Source organism: Piliocolobus tephrosceles, chromosome 11, assembly GCF_002776525.5.
Source record: "Piliocolobus tephrosceles isolate RC106 chromosome 11, ASM277652v3, whole genome shotgun sequence".
In the NCBI taxonomy this organism is placed as follows: domain Eukaryota; kingdom Metazoa; phylum Chordata; class Mammalia; order Primates; family Cercopithecidae; genus Piliocolobus; species Piliocolobus tephrosceles.
The window spans coordinates 38215205-38228285 of record NC_045444.1 but is presented as its reverse complement, the minus strand read 5'-3'; the positions used below and the strand labels follow the sequence as shown (position 1 = coordinate 38228285).

Sequence of the window (13081 nt, the reverse complement as noted above, 5' to 3'; positions counted from 1 at the left end):
GTAGAAGATAAAGAAAAAAAAATGTTTTTTAATACAAGCATCAAGAGCCCTGGAAATAGTGGCTAACTAGATAAAGTATACCGTTCTTTTCTCATAAATCTCACATTGAAACAACAGAGAGAATCAGCCTGAGATATTTTTGCTGGAGCATTGAAAGCAAGAGTTGTAGAAGGTCAACAGAAAAACAAGCGCTATCTGGTAAAGCACCCGTCCACCCATCTTGAGCAAGGACAGCTCTGCCCTGAGACATCCCAGGACTGATTCAGGCCCACAGGGCCGTACCAGGCTACATGCTTTACCACAAGGCATCAGTTTAAACCAATTGTGTGGCTGCACAAAGCACAGCTTGTTTGTAAAAGGAGAGAGTCTGTTGAGAATGGAATCAACTATTCTCTGCTTACCTTCTCAGGCCAGGGGCAGGGGTTGGGGTGGGTAGGAGGGGAGCTGCTAAAAGCATCAACACAGGATGTGAGTGCACAGCTGGGATGACAAAGGCCCAGTGATTTTTTCAAGGTCTCTGGAAATGCACCAAGGCATAAAAAACTGAAAGGCAAGTATTCCCTTTGCAAAGCCTGCTCTTGTAGGGGCCTAAACACCTCTGGACTGCACTCACTGCCCTGTGTAACTGGAAATAACAGTGACTCAATAACCATCAGAGGTATGTGACTCTCATGTCAGGAAAGAACTTTCATACACATCTTCAAGTGAGAAGGGTGTTTTTTTTTCCTTTGTCTTCTTACGTTGTTGGTCTCCCAAGGTTGTTTTCTGTGGAGGCTCTGGCAGAGGCTCTAATGCAGAGGAAGGAAGGTCTCTTCCAATGCAGGAGGATTCTGCTCGCTAATAAAGAAGCAACAACAAAGAGTAAACAAATCCATCTTACCTTCCTGGTTACAGCTGGATCCAGATAGCCTTTGAGCTTTTGAATGTATGTATGGGGAGGATTCTTTACCTGGAATCGTTCCTGCAGAAAGCACAAAAGTCAAAAGTATGAAAGGTATGAAGCCATGACACAGTCAGCCACATCAGATTATGTTACCAAAATATGACCAAAATGCATCCACAGTGTAAATGTGGCCCTGTGAGCGGTCATTATGTACTAATTGTTTTGCATCTTGGTAGTAGATGTGATCCCCTCTTTGCATAGGAGGAAAACTGAAGCTCAGAGAAATGCAGAACTCTCTTTGATGACACTGCTGGTCACAGATATATGTGGGTTTGAACCCACATCTGCTCAACTCCAGAGTCAGTACTGCTTTCTCCACAGGGCCCTGCAGCTTCCGTTCTAGGAACGGTGCTTTGCCCAACCTGTTTCAGGTCCTCCTTCAGCAGGTCTTCAATCTTTTGTGTATTCTCTTGAATATCTTCAATGTTGGCAAATCTTTCTCTTTTGGATATTTATTTTATCTTTGAAAATAACAAAACATTTGACCCAAACTGATAAAGCTAATTTTTTTCAAATATGAGCAATAAGTCAATTGCTAAATAACTGGAATGGGGGAGTGTGGGTTTGCGTGGATACACGTGTGTGCCATCATGAATGGATTCCAACCTGGAAGATCCGAAAGTATCCTGAGCAAAGGTAGTCACTGGAATAAGCATGAACATACACATACATAATACACCGTCCAAGGTGATATCTGAATGTAGGTCAGAAGTGGGGGCCAAGAATCAACATTTCTAACATGTTTTATGCTAATACTGCCAAAAGAGGAACCATACTTTGAAAAATTCACACCATGTGATCAGGTTTTATAGACCCTAATGTCCAAAGCAGAACAGGCAACAGTAAAAACCTGGGTAGAAGCCACATGTCCACAAACCATAAAAGGAACAAGTACTTAGATTTACATTCATACAATGGTATGCTAGATTACAATGAAAACAAGCCATGTACTGCATGCGCCTATGAATGGATCTCACAAATCTGATGCTGAGCCAAGAAGAACACCTGATTTCATTTCTTCACACTTATAAAATAGGCAACATTAAACTTTAATGGTTACAGATACATACTCAAGTGGTAACACTATACATATAGATATATGGTTTTATATTGTGTGTATATATGTATACTTGGAGATGATCAGCCTGAAAGTCATGGTTGGAAGACTGAAGTGGGGAAAGTCGTAATCAAAAGGGGAAATATGGCACATTCGTAAGAGGCCAGCAGTTCTATTTCTTGATTTGAGTAGCAGTTACAAAGGTGCTGGCTTTATACTACTTATGATGCTGGTTCTCGGGCTTAACTACATTTTCTATATAGATGCCGTATTTCTCACAAAAAAAGTTTAAATCAGCTCTAAAGGAATAAAGAGATTCATCAAGAAACGAGGACAAGCCTGCGTAACATCGTGAAACCCCCTCTCTACCAAAAATACAAAAAATTAGCTGGGTATGGTGGTACATGCCTGTAGTCCCAGCTATCCAGGAGGCTGAGGTGGGAGAATCACCTGAGCCCAGGAGGTCAAGGCTGCAGTGAGCCCTGGTTGTGCCACTGCACTCCAACCTGGGTAACAGAGCACGACCCTGTCTAAAAAAAAAAGAAAGGAAAAAAAGAAAAAGAAAAGAAAAAAAGATATGAGGATAATCTTTATCATGTTCTTTTCTACCTACAACCCAAAAGGTATTTTCTTACTTTAATTCTTTATAATCTGATTATCGCTTACTTCACAATGGAATTTTTTGGTATTTCACTCTGACAAGTGGCCAGCGTGTGCATGCATTTGTTTATCCCACAGAAACTTGTACTTCTCCAACACAGGGAACCAGAACATTCTGCACGGTCCACTGAAGCCTTGCTTGCTTGTAGATTTCAAAATGCTAAAGGTCACTGTAATAATACTGAAAAGATAATATTATTATTTAAAATCTATATTTGTTGTTTATCCTTGAAAATATGGGGAAATGGTTTGTAGTAGGACACCTATTAATATTTTCCCTTTATTTAAAAATAATCAGGAAGAATTGTGTAGTACATGAACTGTATCTCAATAAAGCTGCTTTAAAAAAAAAAAAAAAAGAGCAATGGCTGGGCGCGGTGGCTCACGTCTGTAATCCCAGCAGCTTGGGAGGCCGAAATGGGCGGATCTTTTCGGACCGGTCAGGAGATCGAGACCATCCTGGCAAACACGGCAAAATCCCATCTCTACTAAAAAAATACAAAAAACTAGCCAGGCGAGGTGGCGGGCGCCTGTAGTCCCAGCTACTCAGGAGGCTGAGGCAGGAGAATGGCGTAAACCCGGGAGGCAGAGCCTGCAGTGAGCTGAGATCCGGCCACTGCACTCCAGCCTGGGCGAAAGAGCGAGACTCCGTCTCAAAAAAAAAAAAAAAAAAAAAAAAAAAAAAGAGCAGCATACTTTTTCTAATTATTCCTCCAAATGTTCTATGTTCTATCTTGAGAGCAATTTCTAAGTAATTCACAACTATTCAGCAACTCCAGTGCCATCACTGTGTCAGCGTATAAATTCCTTTTTTAAAATCACCATCACTTCACCAAGGAATCAGAGGGGATCCTATTGCCATGGGGATTTAGCAGTAGTCCAGCTGAGGGCTAAAATAATCACAAAAGCTCAGAAAACTGAACTGATGAGCTATCTAGAAGCCAGTCATTATTTCCAACCTCATGTATGACAACAGCTGATGCCAGACAGATATCAGAATATAAATAAATATCACCCTTTTAAATAATATAATTCCAATAATTCAAAAAAATTTGAGACAGAGCCTCACTCTGTCACCCAGGCTGGAATGCAGTGGCACAATCACAGCTCAATGCAGCCTCGACTTCCCAGGTCCAAGCAATCCTCCCACTTCTGCCTCCTAAGAAGTTGGATCTATAGGTGCAGGCCACCACGCCCGGCTAATTTTCTAAAGACAAGGTCTCACCATGTTGCCCAGGCTGGTATCGAACTCCTGGGCTCAATTTTATTTTTACAATAATAAAATTTGGTGGAGTAGCACATGTAACACATTAGCATTCACTCATTTAGTGAGCCCTATCTTTGATGGTCAGTAAAGGCAGCTTTTCTTCATTTCCTGCTTGGGACTGTGGCGACTCAGAGGCTTACTCAAATACACACATTTGCTGGTCCTGTTGACTGGACTATATTTCCTTAGGACTTTAAATTATGAACAAGGTCTACATGTAATAAACTCACACTTTTTCACATATGCTTATTTAGCATTTGTTGCTGTATTCCACATATTTTTCATTTGTTTGAGCAGCTTACTGACATATTTCCAAGAAAGAGAAAATAAGGAAGCCTCATGCTTTAAAACACAGTTGGTCCACACTGCATCCACTTCTAAGAAAACTCGGGTGCCGCCATTTGCCTTGGCACGTCTGCCCATCTCTTCTTTCTACCTCCACTGCTGCCATGGAACCCATGAAAAAGCTTGTGCCAAATGGGGAGAAGGGGGACAGAAAAAGAAGGTTCTGAAGTTCACTCTTGATTCCACTCACCCTCTACAAGATGGAATCATGGAAGCTGCCATTTTGAATGGTTTTTGCAAGAGGATCAAAGTGAATGGAAAAGCTGGGAATCTCAGTGGAGCGGTGGTAACTATCGAAAAGAGCAAGATCACCAAGACTTCTCAGGTGCCTTTTCAATTCATGCTGATAGTTGATCATGACTAAAGAATATTTTTGTTCCTAAGAATAACATTTCTACACAGTGCAACTCAAGTTGGTGACTTAATAAAAGTACTTACATCATTGATGTCACGCAAGCAGGCAACTAGCTCCTGAAAATAACATGGGATATGAAGCAGTTTTTAAAAGTGTAGGTAACGGAAAACTGCCAACGAAAGCAGTTTCGACTTTTAATACAATATCTAAAATTCTAATATTTAGAGGGCAAAATATATTAATTCACATGAATAGGATGCCTATAATCCATCTGAAATGCTTCAAAATAAATGTGTTTGGCAAGGTGCTGAAATTCTCTTACGTATTTTCCCAATGTTTCTGTTGTTCACATTGGCCACGTTGAAGACAGAGAGAAAAGGTTTGGCAAATCAGGTGCTGAATTTATAACTCAAACAGTGGTTCCTTTAGATATTAGACAGGCAACCCCAAGTTTTACAGAAACAACTGGGGCTTTGTATTCTTCCTCTGTAACAGTTTTATTTGAATCCCTGGATGTAGGCTGAGTTTTCTTTTCTCTTCTCCCTCCCTCCTTCTTTCGTGGTTCTCACGAAAGTTTTGTATGAACTTATAAAAGTCAGTTTATTTAAGAACTTATAAAAATACAGTCAGGTGCGGTGGCTCACGCCTGTAATCCCAACGCTTTGGGAGGCTGAGGCGGGTGGATCACCTGAGGTCAGGAGTTTGAGACCAGCCTGGCCAACGTGGTGAAACTCCATCTCTAGTAAAAATACAAAAATTAGTCAGGCGTGGTGGTGTGTGCCTGTAATCCCAGCTACTTTGGAGGCTGAAACAGGAGAAGTGCTTGAACCCGGGAGGCAGAGGTTGCAGTGAGCTGAGATCGCGCCACTGTACTCCAGCCTGGGCGACAGAGTGAGACTCCATCTCAAAAAAACAAACAAACAGAAAAACTCACACAAAATATTCCAGATAATGAATTTTAATCCTCATCTTCCTCTTCTCTGGTTAATTTGGAAGTAACGTAATTCACAACTCCTTGCCTTTAGCAACTACGTGCAGTAGATGATTCTTCAAATATATTCTTCAAATATTTTTTAGTGAGATATTTCAACTACAATTACCTTTTCATGTGGGGCAGTACTTTTTGTTTCTCCAATTTTTAACTTATCTTTCAATGACGCTTTACAGTTTATCATATTCTTTAGATCCCTTAGCTCATTCAAGCTTCTATATCTGGCAAGTAGATATTATCTGCATTTTCCAGATGAGGGAACTGAGGCTCAAAGATTAAATGACTTACCTGAAATCATATACTCTGTGTGTGTGTGTGTGTGTGTGTGTGTGTGTGTGTGTAAGATTGCTGATGTATTTTTCCAGTGTTTCTGTTGTTCAAACACAGGTTTTCTGACTCTTTCTGATCCCTGTTCTTTTTACTACACTATAATAAGCATGCTCATCTTAAATTTAATCGTATAAACATTTTTTAAAGGGTGGAACTATGTTCTATTCTTGAGTCCCAGTATGTAAAAGAATACTTGGCACACAGTTGATCTTCGATAATGTTCAAAGAATTAAACTTTTTAAAAATGTCACATACAAGTCACTTCTTTCATAAATTAAGGGTAAGTTTTAAAGTGTAAAAGTATACAAAGAGAATATAAGCACACTCTACAGGATGTATCCCAGCAGGTTCAGTAGACATAAGTTAGTCAAGCTCGTGTCAGAGCCAAAGAACATTTGCTGATGAGCCACAGCTGTCTCTCGTAGATCTAAAGTTGTCTAATACCTTTTATAACCATACATTTCCTCATTAACCCAATCCCCTAAGGCTTACGTTAGCTCCCTCTTTCCCTATGGGTTACCTGGAAGGTTAGGCTGCCTATACACATAGCTGCCTTGCAGACAAGGAAAAGACAAAACATTTACTGGACTCCACTTAATGACCAAGTCTACTGCAACCCAAGGTGGAAAACTAGACCATTCTGAAAAGAACGAAGCAACGGGCTGTGACAGGGGTGTAGTAATTTAATTAGGTAAGTCACAGCTAACAGAATTCGTTGGCGATGCTACAAGATGGCCTTTTCTACTAGATACAGACAGGCAGACTTAAGTTCTTTCTAACAAGCTGAACTGTTTCTTTGGTTCCTCCTCTCCCTACATGTCCTCCTCCTGTTTCTCCACTTAAATCTAATAGAGTTTGTCATTGAAAGCCTTTCTGTGTAAATGTTTGGAATTGGACATTCCACTCATCTAGCTAAGCATTTCTGATCTTTTATATCCTCTCTATACAATTACACGAGAAATTAATTGGGGTTAATTTGGTGTGAGCTAGACTCAGAACAAGCATGTTATAAGTATTTCCGCTCCATAAATCACATTTAGATATACAGCTCCACAATCAAACAAGAATTCCATTCCAGTTTATCTTATACCTTCATATTCTGAGGCTTAAGGAAAGAAATTATAACATGACATCTGAAAACAGAAATCTCAGGGAATGAATGGCTCTCAGGGCACACACCATTGAGTTTCTTTCCCTGTTTGGTATAGCCACAAAGTCATTGGCTCTATTTCAGTGGTGTATTAGCAAAGCTACATAAACTGCTTGAACATCCTCAGGGATGAATTAGATGTCATCATCATTACATGAGTATTAATGTTTTATTATCTTGATCCTAAAATAATTCATTTTAGATAGTAACAATTTAAAGGGCATTGTTTTTGTTCACATAATGTCACTACATTTGAATGTTTTTCTTCCTGGAAGCTGGAAGTAGTCGGGCATCCTTTCCAAAGGCTGAGTAGGCAAAACTGCAGTCTCTAAATGAGCCAATATTACAACCAGCACTATTGCCATTAGTAAGTACTAATTTGTAAGATTTAGCTTAGTGCTAAGTACTCTTCAAAGTTAAGCTGACAGACATAATCCATATCCTCAAGGTTTTTACCCTCTAAAACAGAGAATGCCGACACAAGTAACAGGGAGGAGAAAATACGAGAATGAAATGTTGCAATAAATTGTATATGGACAGAAATGATTTATCCAATATGGAAGAGGCCAAGAACGGTGCACCTGCATGGTGCGGGGTGGGCTAGGGGAGAGGGTTGCCAAGACCAATCAGCATCCCTAAACAGGAGGGCCTGAGGTAAGCCCTAACACCTTGCCCTCCCAGGGCTAACCATTTATACAAATAGAAAACGATTTACACAAATAGACCTAGATTCCCAAAGAACTGAGAGAACCAAAGCCCCCAAAAGAATGCATGCTCCTTGTTCCCCCCAAAATAAACATTTTGAAATTTCTGAGTAGCTGGCAGATTGTCCCCATCAACAGAAAGTATGCGTATGAGCATGTCGTGGATGGTGAGACAGGAGAGGACAATTGACAGAAAATGAAAAAGTATTAAGTCTCTGCCTACTAACTATAATAGATGGCCAAGAAGGCAAGTTCAGATGAGATTCTAATTTGTATAATGACTACCAGAGGAAGCTAGTGCCAGCTGGGCTACTATTAAGAAGGATCCCAGTGGTTATTATTGGATGAAAACATTTTGCTAAACAAGCCCCTGCCTCTGAACATTTTAAATCTTGCTAACATGTTTGGATCTCCTGTTTCCAGGCACTAACACGAAAAGTTTAAAATAGAGTTTTTACTCTTTCACCTATCCAGAACACATACAGAAGGTACTGTAAAAAGCACAAGAAGAAATAAATTCAATTGCAAAGCATTAAATCTCATCTCTTTGAGACGCAGCAGACATAGTTGTAATACAAAATAGAATATGATAAGAGCCATATGTGATCCTCTCCAAGTTCAAAGAAAGGTGAGGCTCTTCCCAACTGAGATGATCAAAGGAACCTCCCCGGAGAAAGTGGCTTTTGAATTGAATTTTGGAAGGCAGGCAGTGCATAGATACCCTGGGATGGTATAAGAGGCAGGAGACAGAGGAGTTTTCCAGATGAGGAACATGGGAACAATAGCAGAGAAAGGCAGGATATGTGGTACTAACTTCAAGAGGTTTAGCTGAATTCTAGTAATCCAGTTTACGAAAACTGCACAAAGGATCTATATGGTAAATTGGAACAAACGGCAGCGGATGTCAAATAATAAGTTAGGAATACAGGACGGACAACAAGGAGTCTTGAATACTGAAAACACACATGATTAATACTGTGTACCTCTTTCCTCTGTTCCCAACTTTTAAAGTTGGCTACTTCTGCACCAGACTTGAAAAATCAGCACGTCAGATTCATTCCACAGGCATAGTTTCTTGGAGAGCCTGAAAACATTCTTCAGCTCTGAATATGAAATCATTTTGCTAGTTGAAGAGGAGAGGACAACTTTCCAAGTGTTCCATTACAGCTCTCAGACTGAAAATAATCTCTGATGAGACTTTTCCAAATGCTTTCTTTTATTTAGACTAGCAAGAATTTCTTCTAGTCCAATGAGTCTCTCCTGACCAAAACATCCTATAACTCATTTTCTTATATGTAATATTGAGTAGGTTTCTTTAATCCTACTCCTCTTACTTAGGAATGCCTTTCAAACAAAAAGAAAGTACAGATGATCTTTCAGAGTCCCCAGAGATGGTCACGTATCATACAAATAAAACATAGGGGGTTGGGAGAGATCAGAGTTCAAAATCTGATCAGGAAAAAAAAAAAAAAAAAAACAGACAAAGTAAGCCTTAAGAGTTCTTGTAGAAACCATTAGGCAATTCAAGAGCACTAATATTTTTCAATTACTCAAGAATGTTTTAAAAATTACAAGCTCTAATTTTAAGAATTGCTTTTCTGACTACAGTTAAATTAACTGCTTCTCTAAAACTCCATTGGCCTAAATTTAAACAATGTACAAACTGTGAGTATAATTATCATAACTTCAATAGGTGCTAGCTGAATCAAACTGAACTGGAATATTTATTAAGGTGGTTAAGTTTTGTCAGTGAAACTTTAAAGCAAGTAGCATGGGAGGAGCTAGAAGCTACTTTCCACTAAAATCAGTAAGTGGTGGAAAGTGTCTGATACATGGAAAGAAAGTATGCTTGTGAACAGAATAATTGAAAGTAAGAGAAATTCATCAGATCTTAATCATCCTACCGTTACCACTTGCTTTTACTTAATGTAGGGACAGATTTAAACATAGGAACCAAGCTGAGAATACTCAACTTCAACTTTTATCCAAGGCAGTTGTTTCTATTACAGAAGCCATAAAATAGTGTTTAATTATAAAACTGGGTTTTGGTAAGTACGATGATATAATATAAACCATCTCTCTCTACAAAGGCATAAATGAAGTGGTGGGAGGTTGTTCAAAAACAGCATTTCTCTAGGAACAAAAAATTGGAAACATTTTAAAAATATATCCCTTAAAATAGCACCCAAAATCATGATATTTAGAGATAAATTTAAAATATGTGTAAGACCTGTATACTACTAGAAATGTCAAAAAATTCCTGCAAGATATTAAAAACACCTAAATCAATAGAGATACCATGTTCATAGATCAGAAGAGTCAATATTGTATAAAGGTCAATTCTACTGGAAATTGATCTACAGAGTCAATGCATGTTCTGCCAAAATCCTGGAAGGTTTTTCTTAGAAACTGACAAACTGATTCTAAAATTTATATTAAAATGCAAAGGAACCAGAATAGCCAAAATAATTTAGCAAAAGAAAAAGTTGGAGAATTGACACTACCTGATTTCAAGACAGTAATCAAACCAGAGACATATTGGCATAAAGATAAAAATATAGATGAGTAGAACAGAATAGAGAACACAAAAATAGACCCACATGTATATGGCCAATTGGTTTTCAAAGATACCAAGGCAATTCATGAAAAAAGAACAGTCTATTAAATAAACTGTGCTGAAACAGTTGGAGGTGCAGATAGATAAATATAGAAGCATAGATGGATGGATGAATGGATGGACAGATAGATGATTGATAGACAGATAGATACATGAGGAAAAAGTGTAACTCCACCCTTAACTCATCCCATATATCAAAATAGATTATACACTAAAATATAAGGACCAAAACTGTAACATTTCCAGAAGAAAACATATGAGATAATCTCTGTGACCTGAGGGTAGACAAAAAGTATAGCTGTTTCTTACAAAACCCAAACCATATTTCTAATTAGTTTTCCTCCTATCTTCCTGTACTACCAAATACCTACAGTATCATTAGAAATTTAAAACAATTTACCTTGTATTTCTGCTACCTAAATAAATGTTTTACTACTGCAGCAGGGATAAAGACTGTAGACACCTCAATTTCCCCAATGACTTCAGAAAATGACTTTTTTAAAACTCTTTCTTTCCTTGAAAGTTCATCAAGAACACTGCAGGCAACCAGGAAAGAGTATGTATCCGGGCTGAGGGTGTTCCATTATATATTTAGTCTTTTACAGTTTGCTTTTAAGTGTATGTCTTAATCTTTTTTCGACCTTGTTTTGAAACATTCGGCATAATATTTTCTGAAGCATGATGGTCATAGCATCTAGCACATCACTCTTCACAAGGTGAAGTTAATCATTTAATTGCTTGACGGTGAAGAGGCTACAATTGTATGGTGGTTTTCTCAAAAAACTTTTTTAAACATAAAATTTTCCAGAATCAGGCATCAGTAGACTTCAGTTTTAGTTTCAGCTCAAGCACTTGCTGTACAACTTCTAGAAAGTCATTTGACTTTGTGTGTGTATGTGTGTGTGTGTGTGTGTGTGTGTGTGTGTGAAAGGTGTGCAACAGCAGCCTTCCATAAGCAAAGATTATGAGTTAAATGGCCAACTGTTAAAAATGAAATAAAATAGTATCTGTATCACTTGGTAGAAATTCTTAGCTAACCTGCCTTAATAAATCATTTTAATTTGCTTAGCAATGATTTTCTAAAAGATAGTGTCAAAGATCAACCTCAGTGTCCCCAAATTTATAAAAGTCATTCATATGATCAACTTTGCTTCAAACAAGACAACCACTTAGTCTAAGCCAGCTCAGGCAATTAAGTCGTTTTTAAAAGGTAGGGTGGGAGTGGAGTTCCATTTGTATTACCAGGCAGGAAGGCAGGCACTGTGATATACATTTTGGCAAAATACAACCTAAAAGTTTCTTTTCTTTTTTTTTCCCCCCACTTATCTTGCTCCTTCTAAAGCCTACACATTTCAAACGAGACTAAGCCCTCGATGTCCAGCTCTGACAACGAATACCAAACAGCATTTCTGACAGAGTATTTCTATCAAGCAACCAAAAAGGGCGGTTTTAAAACAATAATTGTTTCCTCTCCTCTTTTTACTACCTTTCTCCCTTTGTCTCTCCCCCTACTTCAGTCTCTGTAGGGTGTAGGCCAGCACTTTTCTCTCCACTATGAAAGCTATAGGCCAAGAGGAGGAAAGATGTAATGTAAATTCACTTCTAGGTTCAGACCCAACTTTCCAAAACTCCAAGAGCTCAACATATAAAGAGTTGGCATCTGCTATTTGATTGCTTTCCAGTGTTTTAGAATCAAAGAATCAGAGACCTGGAGTGAGTCTTAACGGAAAGGAAACTGCTTTTAGGAAGGAAATGAAAAGAAACCTGACTTCTTTTCAACATCAATTAACTCAGTGCCTTTCCTCAGGTTTGGAGAGCTTAAGAAAACGAACAGTCCCTTAAAAACTCAAGCAGAAGATAGCAGACACAAAATACCCCTTTTTTTTTCTGAGGTGTGGCAAAAATAACCACATCCCACAGCCAATTCTTGTCTGGTACATTGCTGGAACTTGGGACAAACAAATTGGTACTACCAACCATTTGGAGTCTTTTCCCTGACTTATAAGGAAAACTCAGACCCACACTCCATGTCTCACCTCACTCTTTCCTTTCCCTCGCCTAGACAACTAAATGCCTAGTCAATGAATAAATTAATGAATACATAAGGGCAAGTTTTAATACTGAATACAACCTAAAACAAATGAACCGTAAGACTATCAAAATCGGTAATCGTGGCAGAGACTAGCCGTCGCTGTTTAGTAAACATTTTCTTCTCCCTCTGGGTGCTCAGCTAGTCTCCATTTCTCATCCTTTTTTGCAGGTCCTTGTCAACAAAATAAGAGTGTAGGTGATGTGTGCCAATTCCAGGCCTGTCCCAGAGACTTCCCAGGTGTGCACCTGCATATTCTTTCTCCCTTTGTTTGGAAAGAGATGATTCCCAGGGTGAAGCGGAAGCTGTGTGTTGAAAATAGCCTCACCTGGGTCCCTGATTGTGTAGAATTTGACCCCCAATCACCAATAATATCTAACCTGATTATGTAAATTAAAATCTACTATGTGAATCATTATACATCTTAGTGTCCATAGTGGGTTGAATGGTGACCCCCAAAAGATATGGCCATGTCCTAACCTCCTCCCCCAACCACCAGTGAGTATAATAACCACTTGTGGAAAAAGGGTGTTTGCAGATGTCATGAGGTTAAGGATCTCAAGATGTGATCAT

General features: G+C 38.8%; 1 protein-coding gene across 5 annotated transcripts in view; it reads right to left on the bottom strand.

The window, feature by feature from the left end:
- The window catches only part of FMNL2 (formin like 2), a 315818-nt gene that overhangs the window by 105601 nt on the left and 197136 nt on the right, over positions 1-13081 (bottom strand). For all 5 annotated transcript variants that reach the window (XM_023217434.1, XM_023217437.1, XM_023217436.1 and 2 more), the window contains exon 3: positions 881-961. In XM_023217434.1, the coding sequence (XP_023073202.1) occupies positions 881-961 (81 nt within the window). The remainder of the gene's footprint in view (positions 1-880; positions 962-13081) is intronic.